The sequence below is a fragment of the Mesoplodon densirostris genome, chromosome 9, assembly GCF_025265405.1.
Source record: "Mesoplodon densirostris isolate mMesDen1 chromosome 9, mMesDen1 primary haplotype, whole genome shotgun sequence".
In the NCBI taxonomy this organism is placed as follows: Eukaryota; Metazoa; Chordata; class Mammalia; order Artiodactyla; family Ziphiidae; genus Mesoplodon; species Mesoplodon densirostris.
This window is the reverse complement of record NC_082669.1, coordinates 95,135,265-95,159,291: the sequence shown is the minus strand read 5'-3', so window position 1 is coordinate 95,159,291 and position 24,027 is coordinate 95,135,265. Positions and strand designations below refer to the sequence as shown.

The 24,027-nt window shown below is 42.8% G+C and overlaps 1 protein-coding gene across 1 annotated transcript in view; it reads right to left on the bottom strand.

Moving 5' to 3' along the window:
- Positions 1-1,166: 1,166 nt before the first annotated feature.
- The window catches only part of EXOC4 (exocyst complex component 4), an 828,650-nt gene continuing 805,789 nt past the window's right edge, over positions 1,167-24,027 (bottom strand). Inside the window, exon 18 of the mRNA XM_060108317.1 lies at positions 1,167-2,621. Coding sequence (XP_059964300.1) covers positions 2,384-2,621 — 238 coding nt within the window. The 3' untranslated portion in view covers positions 1,167-2,383. The remainder of the gene's footprint in view (positions 2,622-24,027) is intronic.

The following is a 24,027-nucleotide window of genomic DNA, read 5'->3' as shown; positions in this document are numbered from 1 at the left end:
TTTGGCTTAGTGCCCTTTCTGGGGAGGCCTATTTTAGCTGCAAAAGCACATTTATGGAGTGGTCTTCATGGCTGGAAACGAACTCTTGTGGCTACATATCAGTGTCAGTTGATGCTGGACCCCGCCCTTGGCAGACCCTGGCTCTCTCTAGTGATGTCCGGTCATGGCTGTGAACAGCACAAAAGCAGTCTCACAAAACATCCCCTAAGTAGGACCATAGCAAGTAGAAATCTTCACTGTGTCCCAAAAGGGGGTAGGTCTTGAGGTAGCTGTGCCATCTCCATCTGCATCCATGTGACCATCCACCGAGTGTGTCACTGGCTATCCTTGACCTGTTGAAGAATAATGACTGATGCACCATCTTGCATAGAAATTCGGGACAAAGAACCCTAGATCACTTTTTCTGTGCAGAATTGACATTTTCCAATCTTATCATCATTGTAAGCAAAGCAGGGATTTCACTTTTCTAAATGCTCCCCCGAAGCAGCTCATGTGGCCATTTGTCTGCCGGTTCTCAGTGGATTTGGCATTCTACTCTGTCCAACCCATGTCCCTTCCCACATCCAATCAAATGATCCTAATCACTCCCTCATCCCACCCTGGCTCTTCTGGCCTCCCTATCACCACTCCAAGGTTCTTTGTCTAGAGTGGACAGGAAGCGGACGAAAAGGCACAGGAGCTCTGTGGGCAGGCCATGGCCACTAAGGGGAGGCTTGCAAACCACAGTGATCAGCTCTGATCTTCCCTCGTCTCCCTCTTCCCAACCCCACTTCTCGGGGAGACTACTTCCAGTGATGTTGTTTAGGGGCAGTACATTTTTCCATGGTCATCTCCCATATAGATTCAACTTCTTCCCAATTGGGCCTCTGAAGCTACACAGATTTACAACATTCCTTCCAGAATCTCCTGGAAGACCGTCTCCCAGCTGCCTGCTGAGTTCCCTTCACAGCCGCCCCACTGGCCCAATTTCTAACCCAGCCCCGAGTGCACATCTCTTACGATTTTGGTTAGAGTCTGGTTTCCATCCTGTCTTAGAGGTAGGTAATAAGGGTGTCCTCGTTACTGAGGACCTGCCCCCCTGCCCAGCAGCATTTGGTACATGTTAGGCTCTCAGGGAATGTTTGCTGAATAAATACAAGAAAAACAATACTCAACATTTAAGCTTCTCAAACCATTTTTTAATTTTCTGCTTTTCCCAACAAGACCTAAGTTGTACAAACAGGTGTAAAATTCTGAACCATCAGGGCATAAGGCATGACCTCATGTGGTCCAAGTCCTTTCCACTCTCCTTTCCACGTGTTTTCAAGTTGTGTCCCGCTCAGGACATTGCTTTCTTCTGTGATATATGAGCTACAGGCAGGAAGAGATCTTGGAGACATGGGGACAGTGGGGAAGGCGAGTGTGCCAGGAGCAGCGAGCTCCCACACCAGCCGAGAGCACTTCAGAAACAGCCTCAGCTGGTGGGTGCACAGAGGAGGAATGTCACGGCTGTTCCGGCTTCCTTGCACTCAGCTGGCAGGCCTGGGCTACTTTCTAAGATGAGAAAGACCTAGGGGCTCCCAAGGAGAGTAAGCATTGAAGAATCATTCACACCCAGACAATGTTTCAAGTGTAAAAAAATTCTCTAACCATCATTTTCTCTTGGAGAACAGAGGAGAAAAATCAAGAAGAGGGTTGAATCGCCTTTCCTTCTTTCATTTACGTCATTAATTTGATGGTGCTTGGTGTTGATACAGCAGAAAAAAAAAAAAAAGGCATCAAACCAACCTATCACCTGAGTCCAGGCTACTGCATACAAAACTCTCCCAAGGATTCAGATAAAAGGATTTTTTCTCCCAAGCCCTGAAGAGGTCCTGTTTCGGTCAGGGAAATTTGTTGAAAACCGCAGCTGAGAAGCCACTGGCAACAGAGACAGAAAGCAATGCACATACACTTATCTCATCGAACTGTAAACTGACAAGGTCAAGACAGTAAAAATCCTACTATTTATGTAATAGAACCCTATTAAGTGATTTTAGGGAGGGACTAGAACTTAGGAACAATCTACTTACCAAAGATGGCTGGGCATTAGTCCTTCATGCATTCATTTTTTGCAGAGTTCAATTCGACCCAACCTTCCACCCCGTCCCACCCTAGGCCCTTTGGAATTGACTGCATCAAAGTAAATGTTCAATCCAAACATTCTGTACTGCGCAGTCCCTTTACAGTTTATATGAAAAACCAAAACTAAAGAGAAAAGAACCCTTACAACTTCTCTCCACTCAAGCATCAGTGTAGAGGAAACTAAGTCAGCTCAGAGTATACAAAATAACATACCAAAGAAAGGAGTATGACCAAGGAAACAAAATGACCAGTCCCCCGCCCCCTCCCGTGGTGCACCCCATTACACCGTAGTTATTTTCTTATCCTTGGTGGCTTGCTTGATGGCTGCCTGCTCGCAGATGATCTCCTTGAGCCGCTGCAGCCGCATGTTCTGGGTGGTCTGGTCTCCCACCCCCGTCTGGCTGCGGTGCAGCAACGTCAGGGCGTGGATGTACTCCAGCTCCGTGTACTTCACGCCCTGGTCCACTACCAGGTTCAGGAGTTCATCGGCCGTGTTGTACAGCATCTCGTAGTACTGCCTGAGAAAGCAAGACACAACACTGCTCACTGGCTCCGTGGTCAGCAATCTATGTGGTTTCAGTGGTAATGAATGTGCTATTTATAAACTACTTAGTTTATCTATTCAATAAACATTTATTGATCGCTAACATTGTTCTAAGCCCTATGAATGTGATGGAGAACAAGACAGACATGATCTCCATCCTCTTGGAGCTCACTTCATGAGAAGTCTAAATGAAGACCCAGGGAGACCTCTCATCAAGGTCTCAGTTCACTCAAGACTTTCTCCTAATTTTGCATTTGCCTCAGGAGATCAAAAGAAAGGGAAGTTGGGGTACAGAAGCAAGAGAGAGAAATAACCATCTGGCAGGCATTGCTAGTAGTTTCTGTCTCATTCAATCCTTCATTCATTGACTCATTCATTGGAGGCTCTGTGAAATATATGGTTTTCTCCATAAAGTGGGATAATAATAGTATCTCTGAAGTTACAGTACCTCTTAGGTTATTGGGAGAACTAGTTAATCCATATAAAGTACTTAGAATGGTGCCTGACACAATTCTACCTGCTCCATAAACATTAACTATTATTACTGGAAATATATTTATAATAATGTATTAATAGTAATGTAATAATAGTAATAGTAGTACATAATGATGAGCAAGACACAGCCCCTTTCCTCAGATAGCTCAGAGACAAGCAGGAAAAGGTAATGAAAAGCACAGAAAACTGCTAGCAAAGTTCATTTCCATGTACTGTGTCATGTAACCCTCACTACACCTAGGGCGCTATTACTCCCTTTTCTCAGATAAGAAAACTGAGGCCCAGGGAAGTTATAGGACTTGCCCAATGTCACAAAGACATTTGTGGCTGTGACAGGATGAACCCAGGTTTCTGACTCTTAAGTCCAATACTCTTCTTCACGGACAAAGACAAGAATATTCCAAGTGCCCGGAGTGAGGTATCAATGCTATGAATTTCCAGCAGAGGAAGGAGGAATCACACCATGTTGAAGGGAGGTGAAGGATCAAGGAAGACTTCAAATGGGGTAGGATACTGTCAGGCAGGGCTTCCAGGAAGGAAATTCTAGATTAAAGGAAAAGAGAAGAGATGAGCACAGACAGGGAAGAGTAATCTGGTTAGCCTGGGGAGTGCAGCTGAAGAGCGGAGAGTCATGGGAAAAGGCAGTGAAGGACAGAGGTAGAGGGTCTAACGTCAGGATAGTTAAGTCAGTAAAGCACTTTAGGTCTAGATAAGTCAATAAAGCACCCCCATCTGGGGCCCCAAGGTCTGCTGAGAACAGAGGCACCGTTCCAAGTTGTGCTTCCGGAAGGTTGACGTGACAGCAGTATGCAGGATGGTCTGGGAGGGGACCCGGCATAATTCTAGCAAAAAGGAAGGGACTTGAGAGCCATCTGGCTCAACGCCATTGGCCCAGGTGACGGAGAGAAGAGTAGTGCCTTCTAATATAAGGGAAGCAGGCATCAGAGTGAATGTGCCGTGCAGAGAAAACATGAAGCTGGGAGCCAAGGACGGAGAGGGCTGCCACCTGCCAATCTGAACACCAACATGATGCCACTACAGTCCTCACCGAGTCTACTGGGCTCTGAGGCCATGACTTGCCCAGCTACTACAAATGCCCCGGGAGGTAAGAGTTCAGTGCAGGCTCTGAGCCAGTGATGCTATCATAGCCAAAGGCAGTTTACTTCCTCCTCTCCTCCTCACAGAAAAGGTAGCTCTTCCAGGATTGAGGGGACAGAAAAAGGCAGTTTGCCCAAGGCAACTTGGGGGGGCGGGTGAAGGGACCTTTCAGGATCACTCGCTCAAAAATCTTGTACTATTGGACTTGGAGCCTTGGGATCTTGGATTTCTTCTTCATCAGGAACATCCTGAAAAAAAGAATATCCTATGGGAGAACTAAGCCATCTTGATGGTAAGGAATACATTCTGGGAGCTTGGTAATTTCAAGAGTACTTTATAAACTGCTGCTACAAGTGGGAAAGTGGCAAGAGTGCGGGCATCTTTTCACATGGCTGGTTCATCTTCCTGCTTTGCTAAGCCGCCTTTTCCAACTAACACTCTTTTTAAATGGGGGAAATAATACTCTTTTATGACAACTTCCTAAATGGTGGCAGGAATAGCAGGTGCTCGTCTTAAAGTGGAGAGTTTTTGAGTTACTCCTGGCAGCAAATAGCTCAACATCCTTGTGTAAAGGGTCTTCTTGGGGCTAGTCTTCTGTAGTGGTTTCAAACGAGTGTTCACTCTAACTTCATGGGACCACATATTTAGGAATCACTGGTCAAACGGTAACTTTGAACATAGACAGAGGTACTTCTGAAAGAATAAGTGAATGAACTCTAACTTCCAGAGGTCTTGAAGCCCAACATTAACTACAGTCAAGAATTGTTTTGAAGCTTCGTGTTAGCATGAAACTCATATGAACTATTCCTCATCCACAATACCTCTGCTGTGATGAAAAAAATACTATTTTTAGGAAAAACTTGCTGCTGTAGGAGAGTGCATCACATTTATCCCATGGCTTCACGTGTCCCCTGGCACACCTTGGCTTCCTCCCCCATACCAGCCCCAGTTTCCAGAAACGAGGCCCTACATCCTCTAATTCTTCTTACCTTAGATGCACAGTTGAGGGAGAGAGCTGTCCATTTAGGAAACTACCTAAACAAATGTTCAAAACACTGTTCAAGAAAAATACATGCTTGAATCTAGAATTGCCACATGGAATGAGAGAGAATTGGGGGCTCATGGTTCTTTCAAAGCTAGAAGGGACTTGATAGCTGCAGTTCCAGAATGGTGATTCTCAAACTATAGAGTTACTGGGAACTTATGAAAAGTACAGGTTCCTGAGGCCCCATCCCCAGATACAGTGATTTGCAAAGGTTTGGAACCAGCCAGGACTCTGAGCCAGAGTCTGTTTGATGGGGGAATAGTTACAGACCCATTCCCATCTGCTTGAGCCCAGGATCTAAAAGCATTAGGGAAGAAGACGGAAGCAGTAAGTGGGGTTGTGATGCTTTTCGCTGAGATTAAACCCAAAGAATTGGGTTTCTTTGTATTATGATGTTGATATTTTCATCATTCATTTTAACAAGTAACACTGAACCCATCAGACCAAATGAAATTGGATTTCTTTTGAAAAATCTGATGAATTGTTTCCAGGGATACTGGCTGGTTTTCTACAGAGACCGCTGTTCCATGCTGGGAGCAGACAACAAAACAAAGATGCCTGGATTTCTAGTCCTGGAGCCTCCAGCGTGATAAGTGATAAAGGGCATGCCACTTAAGTTCTTAATGTTTCAATATCCTCTGTGCAATGAAGACCTTTATAAATCCCAGAATGACACTCTGAAGTGGACTGAGAGACTAAAAGAGTCCTCCAGAGCCTCAGATGAACAGTGCCCCAGAATTGCAAAGCTGAGTTATTAAACAAAATTGACAGGTAACTGATGGTGTATTTTCTATAGTTAGGGGGAAAAATCCCCATAACCATGATGATATATTAGATCATAAAGAAACATAGATATTTAAGACAGAATGGAATTCATTCATCTTTCAGAATAGTACCTAGGAGCAAAGACTATACTAAATCAGCATAGCAACAGTTGTACTTGGAGGTGGAGAAGGTGCTACGAGGTGCTCTAAGGAGAAAATATTTAGGAAAATGCCTCAAACTACACAATTAGAATGAGCTTCCATGGTAAACACTGACACACTGAAATGAACATGTAACCCAACTGGAATAAATAATTTATCAGGTCCCAGGGAAATGAAAGCTTGATCTTTAGCATCACAAATTAAAGCAGCAGCCATGGTTTCCAGGGCACCACATCTTATAGGAGATAGCACTTGACTTAGCTGCCTGGATGGGACCAGTGAACACATATTTGATTTAAACCTTTCTTGGCTCATGCCTTGTAGAGCAAGTTTCTTCATAGCCTGTGATATTCAGGGTCCAGTTGCTAGATGTGGACCAAATATCCCGTTCCAGAAACCAGAGATCCATGTCCCCCTTAGGGATGGAAAATTCTGTGAGGAGGTGGTTCTTCCCTGTGGTTTCTCTCTCCCTTTGCTGTGGGCCTTTGGGCAGAGTTCCCAAAGTGGAAAGGGAGGGGAGTGCAGAGACAGAAAAGTGATGTCACATAGACTGGTCTCACAGTCTATAACATGACAACGTTTAAATTTTGTTCGGGTCCAAACAGATAATTTCCTCATATCTTCCTCACGTTTCCTTTATCCACAGACTGTTCTTCCTTGTGTTTTTTTCTTCTTATTTTACTTTAATGGTATTGCACTGCAACTTTTTCTCCCCAGTGATTCTATCTGAAAACATTCATACCAGTAAGGATATGAAGGACATTTTGATAAGTTGGGCAGATCTTCTTTTTAAAGCGTAAAAATAAAGTTTATTTTGCTTTTCTGTGATTGGAAAATTAATACATGTGCCACATAAGATATACAGACTCTACAGAAAGATTAAGCGGAAAAAAAATTACTCATATCATTCCATCATAAAGACATACCACATTTTGGCATTTCCTTCTAGATTTTTTCCCCCACATGTAGTATCCTACCAATTTCTTTCTTATAGTTGAAATATTTAGGCTGACACACTATTGGACACTTCGTTTTTTTCCAATTTAAAAAACTTTCTTTCCTGAGGACAGGTTTCCAAAGCAGAATTAGTGAAAAGGTAAGTATATTTTTTTAGGACTTTGGCAACGTCACCAAATTGCTTTCTAAAAAAGTTGTATCAGGCTTCCCTGGTGGTGCAGTGGTTGAGAGTCCACCTGCCGATGGAGGGGACACGGGTTCGTGCCCCGGTCCAGGAAGATCCCACATGCCACGGAACGGCTGGGCCCGTGAGCCGTGGCCGCTGAGCCTGCGCGTCTGGAGCCTGCGCTCCACAACGGGAGAGGCCACAACAGTGAGAGGCCCGCGTACCGCAAAAAACAAAAACAAAAACAACAAAAAAAGTTGTATCAATTTATCTTCGTACCAACAGCATATGACAGCACCTGGCCCCTCATATTCTTTTTTTGTTAATTAATTAATTAATTTTGGGCTGTGTCGGGTCTTCGTTGCTGCGTGCGGGCTTTCTCTGTAGCGGGGGCTATTCTTCGTTGTGGTGCGCGGGCTTCTCATTGCAGTGGCTTCTCTTGTTGCGGAGCACCAGCTCTAGGCGCATGGGCTTCAGTAGTTGTGGCACGCAGGCTCAGTAGTTGTGGCTCGTGGGCTCTAGAGCGCAGGCTCAGTAGTTGTGGCACATGGGCTTAGTTGCTCCACGGCATGTGGGATCTTCCCAGACCAGGGATTGAACCCATGTCCCCTGTATTGGCAGGCAGATTCTTAACCACTGTGCCACCAGGGAAGTCCCCCCTCACATTCTTTTAATTTATATGAGGTTGAACAATTTTTTATCTATGTATCGGTTTTTAACGTACATGGGTATGCACACACATGTATAAGCAAATTGTCGATATCTTCGTATCTTTTGCGTATAGTGTTTTTCTTCTATTTCAGAGCGCTTCATAAATTTTTACAGGTATGAAGTAAAGAGCGTTCTAGTCTCTCATCCCTGGTTCTCCCTCCCGCTTTGCCATACTCAAAGTTATCACTGTATCTCTAAAAGCTACTGGAAACAGATTCAGTTCTCTTTGTCAAGTGAGGGAAGAAAGCCCTAATAAGACCAGTTATTCCCAAGCCAGGCACGCCTCATTCCTATAGCTGTAGGAGGTGCATAAAGTCTGCGTGTGGGGATGAAAGGAAGGCACTGACTGGGGGACTGTCCACAGCTCCACCATCTGCCCCCTTCTACTGGATGGTGTTCAGATTCCTAGATCCCCAAATGGAAACTACATTTTCCACAGATATACAGCTATGTCACAGGCTGGGTTTTAGAATTCGTCTTGATCGTAGTAATAGTTAACAGTAATGTTGAACTTTTAGATGCATTAACATATTCAACCCTTTGAAGTAGCTTCTGAGATCACCCACATTTTACCGATAAGCAAACTGAGCTATAGAGAGTGTGAGTGATTTGTTTAAGGTTTCAAAATGAAGGACTCTGAACCCTATACTTGCTTTAAAGTCACTGTAATACAGAAATATTTGAACCTGTAAAAAGCAAAAGTACTAATTACAAAGGATACTTGTCTAGCTAATTCATTTTTAGTCAGGATTTAGGAAATATGAATTAAATAAAATTCACATTCAACTCTGCCTTCCATTGTAATGGAACAAACTAGTATTGTGGCAGTTCAAAATTCATTTATACAATTCACAGTAATATTTGAATAACACTGGATTTGATCTGGGAATTCGCTCTAAACCAAATAATGAAGTCATGCTGTATATTCAGCATTCAAGAGTTACAAGAAAGGGCTTCCCTGGTGGCGCAGTGGTTGAGAGTCCGCCTGCCGATGCAGGGGGCGTGGGTTCGTGCCCCGGTCCGGGAGGATCCCATATGCCGCGGAGCGGCTGGGCCCGTGAGCCATGGCCTCTGAGCCTGCGCGTCCGGAGCCTGTGCTCCGCAATGAGAGAAGCCACAACAGTGAGAGGCCCGTGTACCGCAAAAAAAAAAAAAAAAAAAAAAAAAGAGTTACAGGAAAGACTTCTGGCTTCCTCATTCTGTCACCTCTCTCTACTCCTCCCTTTGTGCCCCTCCAATCCGGTAATGGACAAGGTGCCCTTTCTTTCCAAAAGTTGGCTGCCTTTCTGATTCATTACTTCCTCGAGGAAGGGGGATAATTAAGTCATTTCATTGTGAAGACTTCCTCATCTAGTCCTTCCCAAGATAACGATAGTATTAATGTCAATAAGAGAATTAGGCTCTGAAGCTGACTTAAAATGTAAGTTTCAAAGGAAGAAACATTTACGTGAATATAACTTAGCATCGACTGTAGCCCCCCAAATTCTTTTTAGCCAATAGTTGCAACATTATGAGCAATTTAATCAAAACCCAGGAGTTGATGGGTCACTAAATTGTCAGGTAAAAACATTCAACTCCTGTTTTCTCTACTCACTCAATGGTATACATGGTAATAAGCAGGGAGACGGAAAGAGAAAAGAAAGGCACTGAATAATCCATAAACTAGATAATCATCCCATGAATAACTGAGAGGTAGTTATAGCAGAAAGACTTAGAGAAGTAAATACTCAAGAGATCAACTAAGCTCAGATTCTGGTTAAGTCTTTCATTCCTCCCTAACTAGCTGTGTGACCTTGGACAATTGCTGTCAGCTTTTCGAATCTGTGCCTCCCACATGAAAAACAAAGAGGTTACAGCAGATGCTATTTAAGCACTGGCATTAAAACCTTTACAGCATCCTCTGCTTAGTCTTTTTTTTTTTTTTTTTGCCGCACGCGGGCCTCTCACTGTTGTGGCCTCTCCCGTTGCGGAGCACAGGCTCTGGACACGCAGGCTCAGCGGCCATGGCTCACGGGCCCAGCCGCTCCGCAGCATGTGGGATCCTCCTGGATCGGTGCACAAACCCATGTCCCCTGCATCGGCAGGTGGACTCCCAACCACTGCGCCACCAGGGAAGCCCTGCTTAGTCCTTTAAAATCACGGGCTGCTAGCAGAATTAGCTGATGCTGATTTTCCCTAAGCTCTGGGAAGCAAGATGCAGTAGTGATTGATTCGAAAACATTCTGAACAAGTGTAAACTTAGCTCAGAGGTACTTTCCAGACCAGTAATAAATGGATGGTAATTCTGTGTGTCAGAAGAATAAATTAGTTTATTAAAAAATATAACATAATTGCTCTCATTTGTCTTCCCCTTAAAAGAGCTTAGAGTTTATTACAGACATGATTGAAAATTCTAATTCGAAAGAGTTGAAGTTATTTCCATTTCAGGAGTGAGAAAACTAAGGTAGAGAAAAGCGAAATCATTTTCAGAGCGTCAGTGGCAGAATTAGATCTGTACTCTATAGGGGGATAGTTATTAACACTCCTTACAAGAAGTTGTGCAGTTTTTTTGTTCTCACCAGGACAATCTGAAGAGAGGTAAAGAAAGGCAAAGGTAAAGAGGGGTGAAGAGAGGTAAAGAATGGTCTTTAGGAAAAAACAGTGCATAAATTCCCTCAGCTGGTGGCAGCAGAAACCCATTCAAGAGGTAAAGAGAGCCCGGGAGTCTGCTGCTTGTAAGGCTTGCAGAGGCTTCTTTGATGGGTCGTCCACCTACATTTTCTCTGTATAATGAGGCACACACACCACTGCCTCCATCAATGGCACCCATGCTTAAACGGCGGTTATCTATCTATTGGCCTAGTTCTGATAACCAGCCGTGCTTCAGCAGGACGAGGGGCGGGGTGGCAGTGTCTCTCCAGGGGAGATGTTAAAATGTAAAGTCATCTGCCTTCATTCCTCTCAGTAACGGACCCTGCTATTTTGGATAGCAGTGGCCAGAGACTTGCTTTATTTCTCTTCAGAAAATACAACCACTCAAAGGAATTCCTCTGAGAACCAGCCCTTTTTGTGATGATGACCCTCTCTCCCGAGCTCAGTTACACTTGCTGATACGGGAAGAAAATGTCTTTTTGTTTTCTTCGCTGGCAATGCTGTTCCCCACCTTTGGAACACATTCTGAATTTATAAGTATCTGCGGTTAGAATTTTCTCTTCGACAACTTAAGGATTCACATGTCACTCTCTGCTACATCAGATAATTTTTAAAATTAAGTTTCCTACAGCAGGGCTAGAGGAAGAGCTGCATTTTAAATTCAGTACAATTAAAACTGGGTCTCTTTGGTCTGGCACTGCCTTTGGTCAAACCCCATTTGTATGAATAATTATTCAGTCCATTAAGAAGTCTGCTCAACTACTTCTCCCATTTTGAAGGTTTTAATACATAGTGATTGGACACATTTCTGTTTGCACTTGCCAAAGCAATTCTGATGGAGTCATCTTCTGATGTTATCAAATAATGAAATATGAAAGAGTGAACAGAATTATCCTCCTGTTCTGTGATTTTTTTATTTAGGTCCTTCATTTTACTTTCATAAGTGTGTTTGTCTCATGCTCCTGTAAATGCTCTTCTGATTATCAAAAGGTGAGTCCAGGTTAAGGAGAGCTATGCTGTGATGAATATCACTGAAGAGAGTCTTTTCCATTAAAAAAATATAATTTATTGAATATCACGTTAGAGTCTTCTCAATTAAAATAATAATTTATCTAATATCATAGGTGGATAAAAGGGCATAGTATTATGTACTTTGGTGGCCTCAACACTACAAACTGTTTACCAATTAGCACAAGGCCCTTGTATTGGATATTATCTATATTTCTCAGATTAGCAATCCGGGAAATAACTGCTGAGATATGCTGAATAAAAATAATTCAAAGGCCCTATGGGTTTTTCAGTTTTAAGTAATGAAATGGAATGATCAACTTTTCAATAAATAATGCAAAGGATCTCTTCAAAGGAAAACCCAGTATTATTATTACTAATGCTTAGGAAGCTCTAATAACATTTTAAATGCTAATATAATATACAAAGGTATAGTCCTTGGTTTCAAGAAGCTTTTTTTTTTTTTTTTATCTACACTTAAAAAAAAAAAATCCAATCCAGGCCCAGATCAAAGGTCTCTAAGACACCAGGCAAATGTTTTAATTTAAAGTAAAATAAGTCCTGGTCTTGCTAGCCAGCCTGCCTGCTAATTGTGCTACTCTCTTTCGGTACATGAGAAAGAAGAGTTGAAGGGCCCTAGACAAGGTACAGAAACCAAGGTTTCTGCTTCAAGTGACGGAGAAGTGAAGCGGTAACAGGTGCTGGGTTACTGTATTTATAGATGGAGATTCTTCTCTACCTGTAGTGCTTGGGGAGAAAGGTCAGTGAGGATAGGCATGGACTGTGTGGTCTGATGGGAGAACATGCCCATTAGACTATTAAGCCCATGAGGCCAGGATGATGGACTGATTCTGGTAAGTGCCAGTTAGTTGTATTCTTTAGCTACTGACTCTGCCCCTAGCCAGCTACCTCACCAGTGTGTTAAGACAAAAACTCGGTGAAGCTGAATGGACAGTTCACTGCAAGCCAGTATCCCTGCTGGGGGTTTAAGATGCAAAGATTGCTATTCAGCCAGCAGTCAGAGACCCTACTATGCTGCTCACTTTTGTTACAGGAAGTTTCTCTACTTTGCCAAGACAAAAGACTGTATCTTTTAGGACTGAAAGGCCAGAAGGGAAAACGGTTTTGGCAGAGGGACCAAAAAATCAGGGGATTATTTGAACATATGAGCATATGCCAATCAGTAGGTCCCAACGGCAAACACTCGAGGGGGTATTCACTAAACCCTTAGGTTATTTACGAAAGGGAGAAAAGCTAAACAAACCAAAGCTACAAAATGGGCCACCTGAGATTCACGGACATGTGACTCAGAACGGATGTCAATTAGAAAAATAATAGACTAAATCAGAAGGAGCTAATGGAAATATGTACCATAACCAGCAGGGTTTAATTAAAGACCCAAATACTCCGACAAACGTGATGGATAGCTTTGGATAGCAATATGAATTTGGTGGATGTAAAGACCACTGTGGCTGATATATATTTGGATGTCAGTGAACCATTTTATACAGTGCCTCTAAAAAACTATAACTAGCAAAATGAATTTATTCTGAATGGCTACCCCTGATAGGACACAGACTGAAAAACAAACAAAGGGTAACAATGAAGGCAAATCAAATTCAGAAGAGAACATCTACTGAATGCTAAGGACACTGCCTTATAACAGTGATCTCACCTAATACTTTAATTAATGTGCAAGAACTACAAAGAGTGTTGAAAAGGTCAAATGCTACTAAATGGGGAAAGGCCAGGAACAGCAACAAAGCAGTAGAAATAATGTAAAGGACACCAGAGAATTTAGAATTATGGGCAGCTAATAACGAAAGGAGATTTATCTTAGAAAAACCCAAGTGAATATGTCTAGAAGAAATTATGATCTCCTATATTCAATAGTTGGGAGAAACTTTAGAACAGGACTGGTAAAAATGGTCCATGAGGGTGTGCGGAGGTAAGGGCCTTGAACCAGGGCATTTTTTTACTTACTATTAAAAAAGTACTCGTTATAGGGCAAGAAGGTGATGATAATCCCTTTCTTTGTTGTACTTCGTAGTTCTGTGTTGCTTTATACTATAATCCACTTGAAATAAAATCAGAAAAGAGTATCAGATGGGATTAAAGGGACAGAAGACTGGAGGAAAAGAGAAGATTAGAAGAGATTCAGTCCAATTTTTGCTCAAATGTCAGCTTATCAGTAAGTGCGGTTTTCCCTGACCACCTTAGGTAAAATGATACCTGCCCCATCCTCGTCAAGCTTTGTCCTTTTACTTAGCTTCTCTTCTTTTTAGCCTGCATCCCCATCAAAAGATATATCTATTTCCAAAATATAGTTTTAACATATATGTGGTATATTTTTAAAATATGTGCATACACATACACACACACAATTAGAGACACAGCATAATACAGTGGTTAAGCTCATGGACTCAGGAGTCAGGGGCCTGGGTTTGAATCTCAGTTCTGCCTCTTACTATTTGTATGTTCTTGGGCAATTTATGAACCTCTCTGTGCCTTGTTTTCTTCATCTGAGAAAGGAAAAAGTACATGAGGTTGTTACAAGGATCAAATAATGAAGAACAGTGGCTGGAACAGAGTAAATGTTATGTAACTATTTATTACATAAATTAATGTCTGCCTCCCATCCTAGAATGCAGGCTCTCTGAGGGCAGGGTTGGATTCTGTACCATTCGTTGTTACCCCCTGGGCATCTAGTGAGTGGTGAATAAATGAAAAGGAAAGAATGAATGAGAGAGCCAACAGTCAGTAAATTTCATTAAGTGATAGAGCACAAGGTAAAAAAGCAGTCCATGATTCTTTGTCCTTGGGAAGGGAAGAACTATGAATAACACAGGTGCTCTGTGTAACAGGTTGAGGGGTATTATTCTGATGTAATTCTGAGAGGGTGATGTGTATGTTTGCAATGAAAACAGATTGCAGGTGAAAAAGGGGAGGGCACAGAGGGAAAACATCTGTTTTTGGCGAGTCATCTGCAATTCTCCCCAACTATTCTTTCATTCGCTGGCAGAATTAGACATGAATCTCGTATCATTTACTTAACCTGTTTGACCTAAGAAATTTCTTAGCCTGTCTGAACTTCAATTTCTTCATTTATGCAATACAGTAAATAATATAACATCACAGGGTAGGTTTGAGGATTAAATCAAACAACATGGTAGAATACCTGCTCTGTAAAAATGGTAAAAAAAAAAAAAAAAAAAAAAAGCAAAAACAAAAACAACAAAAAAGCCCCAGGTAACTTTTATTGTACCAGCCAAATATATATTATCTCTTTGGAGCGTACTTTACCATAATTGTGTGAGGCATCCTATCCTCCACATTGAAATGATTTTTTATTAATCTTTTCCTGTCGACTCTTGGCTCAAAAGAGGGGTTTCTTTTCTAGCCCTTTTTCCCCTTTCCTTCTAAGATTGGTCTTATGCTTTTAATCCCAATCCCTCCCATTGCCTTTAGGATCTTGCTGGGGTTTTGTTTTCAACTCCTGTATCTAGTATCTACCCCTTTCACAGGTTCTTTCATGTCTGCCTTCAAATATCCTTGTTTCTCATATTTGGACAAAAACAAAACCAAACAACAAGCTCTAAGCCCTTCATGCAATCCTGTGTCCACTCTATATCTCATCTCGTCTCTGTTCTCCCTTTCATTGTCAAATTTCTCAAAAAAAATCATTTGTATTCACTATCCTTCAAAAGCCTCCACTCTGTCTGAAACTATATTCAAAAAGGTCACTGATGACATCCTAGTAGACACAGTGGTCTTTCCCCTCGACAGTTTCCATCCTGGACTCACCGTTCTTGGAGCCAGGTGGTTCAGGCTCCTCCCCCAACTCCCTGAGTTCCTTCCTTCCCTTTAACGGCTCCTACTGTCTGCCCACTGCAGGCCTTCCTCCCAGTCAGGGGCTCGCCCTGCTCTTTGTCCGTCTCTCTCTGCTTCCAAAAGTCTGTATATGAGATGGTTTCTCTCTCATGATCTGGTCTCTGAATAGATCAAAGCTTCATTTTCACTGATTTGCAGACATTTCTATCAGGTGGCCTCCCTAAATTGCAAGTTTTGCTTCACAGCACTATAGTTTGCAAAACCTCTGGATGTCAGTGTCACTTTTGAGTCTTCGCTCTTCCTTTGCCTGATGATCACTAGGTCTATCAGTGCAACATCTTATATATTCATTTCTTCTTACCAATCTCATTATCATAGATCTTAACTATTTAAGCTCCTACCTGAGTCTCTCACAATCACTAACTCCTCCTAGGTTAATCTTCTCCAGTTCTACCTGCATCAGATCACTATTCTGTGTTAAAACAACAACAACTTGTGTATTCACTAGTGCCAATAGGATAAAGTCCGAACTCCTAACACTGACATCCAAAGCCTTGGATTTGGTGCCAATCCCACCTTTTTCCCCCACTTTTTCCCTCTATCAACCTTCTACTGAAGCCAGACTGAGCCATCAATGCCCCTTGAACATATTTAGTTCTTCTGGGCTCTGGGTTTGTGTATTCAAAGCCTAACCTTCAAGACTGCTGAAACCCCTATCGTCTATGAAGCTATCCTGAGCAATTTCTTCCTTCTCTGTTACTTACGGATGCGTCACCCATTTAACATGTATCATCCACAGTAGGATCTGTTTATTTAAAGTACAAAACAAAACAGAGCAACTAAGATTCTTCTGGAACTAGAGATGCAATTTTTTAAAAAGGTGTCAGGGTATTTAGTTACTACCTGTGTGAACTTGCACAAGTTACCTCTCTGGGCTTCAGTTTCCTCAACCATGAAATAAAGATACTGACAATATCCACCTCATAGCGTTGTCAGGAGGATTAAACTAGTTAATATCCGTAAAGTGCACATAATACATAAGCGTTTGTTAAATAAACAAAATAAAAGGGACAAAAAGCGTACAGTGCAAAGTCTCTCTCCTACTCCTGTCCCTTAGCCATCCACCCGGTTTCCTTTCCTGGAGACAATCACTGTTACAAAGTTTCCAGGGTATCCTTTCAAATACATTTTATATTCATTACATATACAAGCATAGTTGTGTGTGAGTGCGCATGCACGTGTATGTATGTGTGTGTGAACTGTGTGTGAGCATGCGTGTGTATGTACCCACACACAGCACACATATTTAAAGAGAAGTGGTGTTTACATGCTCTTCTACAACTTGCTTTTTCCACTTAACGTATCTTAGATGTGGTTCCATTTCAGTACATATCAACCTGCCTCATTCTTCTTAATAGCTGCAGAGGATTCAATTATATGGATGTACCGTAATATATATTTATTATCTTTTCCCAGAATGCAGCCTTCTTGATGACAAAGACTATGTCTTAAGACAAAGACTATGTCTTATGACTCCCTGTAGCATCCTCAGTGCTTATACAGTACCTTTCAAAATTCTTTTTTTGTTTATTTGCTCAACAAATATTTAAGCATCAATGATGCACCAGGTCGTATGTTGTAGGTACTGTGGATGCAGAAATGAGTAAAGCACAGTCCTTGCTCTCCGGAGATGCAGAGTCTGGTGTGACACTGGCCATGTATTTACAGTAATGTGACAGCAGCTGTAATAAAGGTACAAATGAGACGATCTAAGATGACCAACAGGAAGGGCTGTGTACTTCTTAGATCAGTCAGGGAAGGCTTTTTTGAGGAGACGTTACGAGGAGGCAAACATGAGGGAAGGAAAGAACTCTTAGAAGTGAGGGAGGCAGAATGTGTGAAGTGGGTGGGAAGGTAGGAAGAATATGGTATTTGGGGGGAACTACAAATGGTTTATCCCTCCCCAGAGGGCAACGGGTGTGTGGAGGGGGAAGGAGGGATGAGAGGTTAGCAAGGTAAGCTAGAGCCAGATGACAGCGGACCTTGTGTGTCACAGTAAAGACTGGACTTCGTGGGTGGATGAAAGAAAGGGATGCAGGGTGTGACTGTTTTAGAGTTGTTAGCCTTTTGTTTTGCCCAGGTTATTAAGACAGAACTATTATCATCTATTATTACCAGGACTCAATAAAAGAAGGTATTTTAATACTCCTCAAGCAGGAAAGAAAAAATCTCAGAACAAAAGGGACATGTTTTCTTTTATGAGAGACTCACAAACTCACTAGACTGTCATTATTTTTCTCATTTTCCTAAGGAAGACAATGACGGTCTAGCTTCAGTTCCCACGCTGACATTTGGGAACCAAAGCTGTAGTTGATGGGGAGGAATCTGAAGAGAGGCTTTTTGGAAGAAGTCAGACATGATGACAACTGGGTTTTAGAAAGACCTCTCCAGGTTTTTCTGTAGGTGGAAGATGGACATTTGGAGAAGCTAGAGAGCCTTCAGGCCGTCGGACTACCCAGCTTCTTCTTGGTTTGCTCAGATTCTCCTCTATCAGGCCATATCCATCTTCTAGGTTTCCTCACAACTCCTGTTCCCAAGCTTGTAGCTGAACAAAATCAACCTCAAAGAGAGAGAAGGGCGCCAATATCTTGATAGGAAAATCCAGGCCCTCACCTCTAGTAGCTTTTGTTCAGGTCACGACTGGCATGAACTATTACAACACCCACTGCCGGGCTGAGATGAGGCAGAGAGGAAAGGGAAGACAGGCAGTAACAACAGAAGAAAGCAGGAGGGGTACCTTTTACCAGAAGCTACCTTCTATCCCTACTCCTCCACTGGTCTGGTTGAGGGAGCTCAATGTGAGGGAGAGAGGATTTAAGACACTTACAATTACATATAAAATCATAAATTTGGAGGAAGGTCACTATCTTGTTTAATCTCTTGACAACCACACACATTAGGCTTGATAACCTTAGTTGGCAGATAAATAGAGGGTCTGAGAAGAAGGTCAAGTTCTTCATGAGACTGACCGTAGATTCAGACCCTGGCCCTTTGGATTCTCTACTGCAGTTATGGGGAGCTTCTGGGGACACTGATACTGGGAGCCTCATATTACGTAGCAAGAATTGTGGCACCAGATTCTTAGTTTATCATCGGGATTTGAGTTCCTAGAGGGTGTCTGGAGAAAAATGAGACATAATAGGATAAAATTAACCATAGGAAAATTCATTCTTAGAGTCAGCAGAGAAAATCAGGCCTTGAGGGATGGAATACCAATTTTTTTAAACTGACCCTTTCCATTAAAAAGACTAATAGTAAGACTGATCAACAATGCCTTTCTCCTAAGTCTGTATGTACAAAGAAAAGGGCCTTTGATGGGGAAAATACATATAGCATTTGCATTCCTTTTTTAGGAAGAAAAAAGTATCAGATTTGAAAAACCTCCCAGAAAGGGCAAGTTCTGAGAGAAAGGTCTTTGAGTGTGCTTAATACTTCTATTTAAATGCTAATGCTAACCTATAGCTCTGGACCACACAGAAACTAAAGTTTGCAAAGAGCAGAAAGTGAATTTAAAATGAAAACTTAATTTCTGGAATAAAAGATTTTCTTAAGATTTCTGCAGAGAAGCTAACACACAGAGTTTCATGACAGGAATACCCCTCTGATCAGAATGGAAACCGGCCGATGACACAGCAGGTGAGTTTAGTGGCCGAGTGAGGGCTGCCTCCATTGTAAATGGGAGTCTCCCCTCAAAAGGTTTGCCTTTGCAGGTCAACGTCTGTCACAAACTGTGCCTGCCCAGAGGTGGTGCTTTTTTCCCCTCCCTTGTAATGGTCCGTGCTAAAGGGAGTGCTGGTGTTTGCAAGGGAAGCTGGAGACCAAGACAGGAGAAAAATAAGGCCTGGGGTCAGGTGGCCCAGAATAGCCGGGAGACACAGAGCGCACAGAGAGGGGCTCCTGAGAGGTTCAGTATTGCTTTACTTCCCATGGGAACTAACAGTAGTGAATGCAGTGACTGAGGCCCTGAGTGCTGAGGAAATGTCTGTTCTGAAATCAGAGTTCGCAGAGGCTGGGACACCCACATGGCTGCATGGCAGCTGTGCAGGGAACCGAACGCAGAAAAATAAATCAACCAAAATCAGGAAATACCTGTCCTGGGGGTAGTGACTAAGAAAGGGGTACAAGGAGGTTTCTGGGGTGATTCTAATATTCTCTGCTTTTATCTCAGTGATGGTTATCTGAGTGTATTCACTTTGTAAAAAGTAATCAAGGGCTTCCCTGGTGGCGCAGTGGTTGAGAGTCCGCCTGCCGATGCAGGGGACACGGGTTCGTGCCCCGGTCCGGGAAGATCCCACATGCCGCGGAGTGGCTGGGCCCAGTGAGCCATGGCCGCTGAGCCTGCGCGTCCGGAGCCTGTGCTCCGCAACGGGAGAGGCCACAACAGTAAGAGGCCCGCGTACCACACACAAAATAATAATAATAATAATCAAGCTGTATAGTTAAGATTTGTAAAGTTTACTGTATGTATATTATACTTCAATAAAAACATATTACCTTCCTTTTCTCGCTTCTCTCCCTACTCCAAACAAAAAAGAAAAGACAAAGAGAGCAGGCGATAGGCCAAGTGTTGGAGTGGGTACCTGGGTTTTTAATTCAGTCTCATATCCTAACATTAAGACAACTGCTAACTTTATGAACCGTGAAAACATCCTAACTAAAAGAAGCTCATCACAAAAGATCACATGCTGTATTTATATGGTATATCCAGATTAGGCAAATCCACAGGGGCAGGAAGTAGATTAGTGGTTGCCAGGGGTGGGGTGGGGGGATGGGAGTGACTGCTTGTGGGTACTGGGTTTGTTTTTGGGGTAATGAAAATGTTCTAAAATTAGCTAGTGATGATGGCTATACATCTATGACTATATTAAAAAAAGTGAATTTCACACTTTAAAAGGTTTAGTTAATGTTTGTGGTATGTAAATTCTATCTCAATAAAGCTATTATAAAAATGCTAACTTTATGAACTAGAACCTTGACTTTTTTTAAAAATATTTTTAAAAAATTAATTTATCTATTTTTGGCTGCATTGGGTCTTTGTTGCTGCACGTGGGTTTTCTCTAGTTGTGGTGAGCTGGGGCTACTCTTCGTTGCGTTGCGTGGGTTTCTCACTGTGGTGGCTTCTCTTGTTGCAGAACACGGGCTCTAGGTGCGCGGGCTTCAGTAGTTGTGGCTCGCGGGCTCTAGAGCGCAGGCTCAGCAGTTGTGGCGCACTGGGCTTAGTTGCTCTGTGGCATTTGGGATCTTCGTGGACCAGGGCTCGAACCTGTGTCGCCTGCACTGGCAGGCGGATTCGTAACCACTGCGCCTCCAGGGAAGTCCTAGAACCCTGTCTTAACTCTACAGAAGACGTACATCCACAGCCAATACTGTTGTGAAGACTGATCCATTAATCAAGACATTTGCTGCAGTTCCATGGTCTTCTGTGACATTTGCAGAAAAGATTCTGTAAGCTGCCAGATACAGAAACGTTTTCACTAGCTCACATTTTCATTAAGTGTCCCGAAATGAACTAAAGCCATTTCTCAGGGTTCCACACTTTTGTAGGTTCTGTGACTCCCCAGCATCTTGGCACTAAATGCCTTTGAACTCTCTCCATCCCCATTCTCAAGAAAAATTTATGACAACTCATAATAAATAACCTCCACTAGAAAAACAGGTTAGAATTGGGAACAATTCTATGTGTATGATTACAGAGTAATAGAAATATAATTGAGTCAAAGATCCACTAATGATTATACTAATGTTTTTATTAAGGGGAACAATGACTACTTATTTAACACTTGCTATATGCCAAGTGCTTTAAGGTTTACCTGATTTCATCCTCACAATCGAGCATCACAAGGGCTAAATACCTAAGGTCAGCAGGCTGGTTAACAACAGCCAGATCCCTATCCTACCTCCCCCAGATCTTTCCAGAAAAACTCTGGAGTTGGGCCATGAGAAAACAATTTACAGCCAGAATCAAGCTTGGGAAGACAAAAATGTTTACTCATAATCAAGAGACTCATTATGATCCTATTTGTGACAGCCCTATATAAACTGTAAAGGGATAATGCAAATACACGTATCTGGCAAGAATACATGAATATTATTTTAGCCTGGGCATCAGATGGGGGAAAAAATTAGAAGCAGAGGTGCAGATGACTGCTCTGTGAAATAAAATTCGTATTTTATGGCAAGACAAGAAAACTTTAAACATAAAAATTCTCTGCCCTCTGGCCTCCCCCCTCCCCCGCTCCACTGTGCATTGTGTATCTGCATTATGCATTGTCCAGACCTCCCCCATCAAGCAGGAATACCTGCTCAACCATAAAGAGCAACGTTCTCCCATCACCAAGACAACTCCTTGAAAGATACCATTCCTTCTTGAGCTTGTGAGGGGTCACAGGTCGCACCATGATGACACTTAGATCTGGAGTATGTAAACTGTCAATAATACATCATTTTATGTACAGCCCTCTGTCTCAAAAAACTTATATAACTGTGCCTTGACTTCTAATGGGTGTAACAGTTCACAGAGCTTTCTGAGATGCTCTTCTCAGGTTATAATCCTCAAATTTGGCTCAAATAAAATTTTCCATTTCTTTCTCAGATCGACTGATTAATTTTCTGTCCACGGCTCAAAGTGTGACTGTTGTGCTACCTTATGCTAAATTAAAGTGAAATTTGAGACTTCGTGCACTCATCTGCTTTTTCACACAGCTGACCTTCAGATCTTTATTCCTGGTAATGAGTGACTCCTTAGGGTTGAGCTGAGGCTGTACTAGAAAGGAAGGTGTACGCTGGGATGGGGACAGATTTTACAGAAAAAGTATGTTGATCTATAATGAGAAAAGTTGAAAGTTATTTTAAAAAGCAGCAAGAATAGCCTGGACTCCTGAACCCAGTTTTCCACAAATACTGTAGAATAAAGTGGTAGGAAAGAGTGAGAGGGCTCATTCCATTTCCTCCCATCTGCTACCTTCAGAATTAGTGTCTCATAATTTCCAGGGCTTTCAAAAATCTAATGAACTTCCACAGTGCTTCACATACAGTCTAGTGGGGCTCTGTCAGCAAGCAGGATGGGGCCTATGATTATTCTCCCGTGGCCCCAGGGAAATGCTGCTTTCGAGACCTGGGATCAGTATAGGAAACGAAAGGAGAGGAAGGTGGCAGAGGGGAGTGAAATCAAGTCCCCCTAAAACTGAATTCCCCTAATGGGTTTATGATGAACCTCTTTTTTGTTTGTTTGTTTTCGGCCGTACCATGTGGCACGCAGGATCCTAGTTCCTCGACTGGGGATCCAACCTGCGCCTCCTGCAGTGAAAGCAGGAGTCTTAACCACTGGACTGCCAGGGAGGTCCCTATGATGAACCTCTTCATCTAAAATTTTATTCCCTTTCTTGTTCCGTCCCTGTTCCCCTCAGGATTGAGGAGTATCAAAGAAAAGGGGGGACTGAAACCCAGCAGGGCTCTATGGGGTCCTCCTGGGTACAAAAGCCCCTCCGTATACTCTGTTTCCTGTTTGTAGAAAAAGGGTTTGGTTTCCTAGACCTTCCCTGAGGTCCAAAGAGCAGACTAAAGCAGTTATCAGTTAGGGAAGTGAGGGAACACAGAAGCAGAGGAAAAGCAGTCAAGCAAGAGTAATGATAGTTTAAACAATAGTTCAGTGATAAAACAAAGTCCTAGCTCCTCAAGGGATATACATAACAATCTGACACATATCTTTGAGTTGTTCTGTAGAAACAAGGACCCCCACCCCGGTAGATAGAGGAAGGTGACTACATGCTGACCACTAGCACGTAGACTCCAAACTGGACAGAACCAGAGGTTGCTGATTAAGATTCACAAAACATCACCCTATTACCCCACCACCAACCAATCAGAAGAAAGTCTAGGAACCGCAACCCTCACTCCAAATACTGCCTTTAAAAACCCTTTCCTGAAAGCCATCGAGGAGTTTGGGTCTTCTGAGCACAAGCTGCCCATTCTCCTTGCTTGGGGCCCTACGATAAACGTTGTAGTTTCCTTCATCACAACCCGGTGGCAGTAGACGGGCTTTGCTGTGTCACAGGTGAGCGGACCAAAGTTTGGTCCGGTAACAGGATTATTTGAGGTAATCCACAAGTCAGAAGTAGAGTTATGATTAAGCCCCCTCTGCCTGGACCCCCAAGTTACTGATCTAGTCACTAGTCCATGCTCTGTCATTGATCAGGCCAGTGCTACTCACCAAGGTTAACCTAGATACCCTGCTTGAAACCAGCACTACAGTGTTGAAGCTGCGCACTCAGCAGGGTAGGGTGGCAAAAAGTAAGGAAGAAACAAGTAAGCCGGCAGTCTGTCCTTTCTACAGTGAGACTTTCTGGCCAGTTTTCTGCCTCTTCTCTCCTCACTTCCCCTTCAACACCTTGTCTAAATTCACAGGCACAGGTGGGAACTAACCTGCTTACCCACACCCCTTCCCCCCAACAGA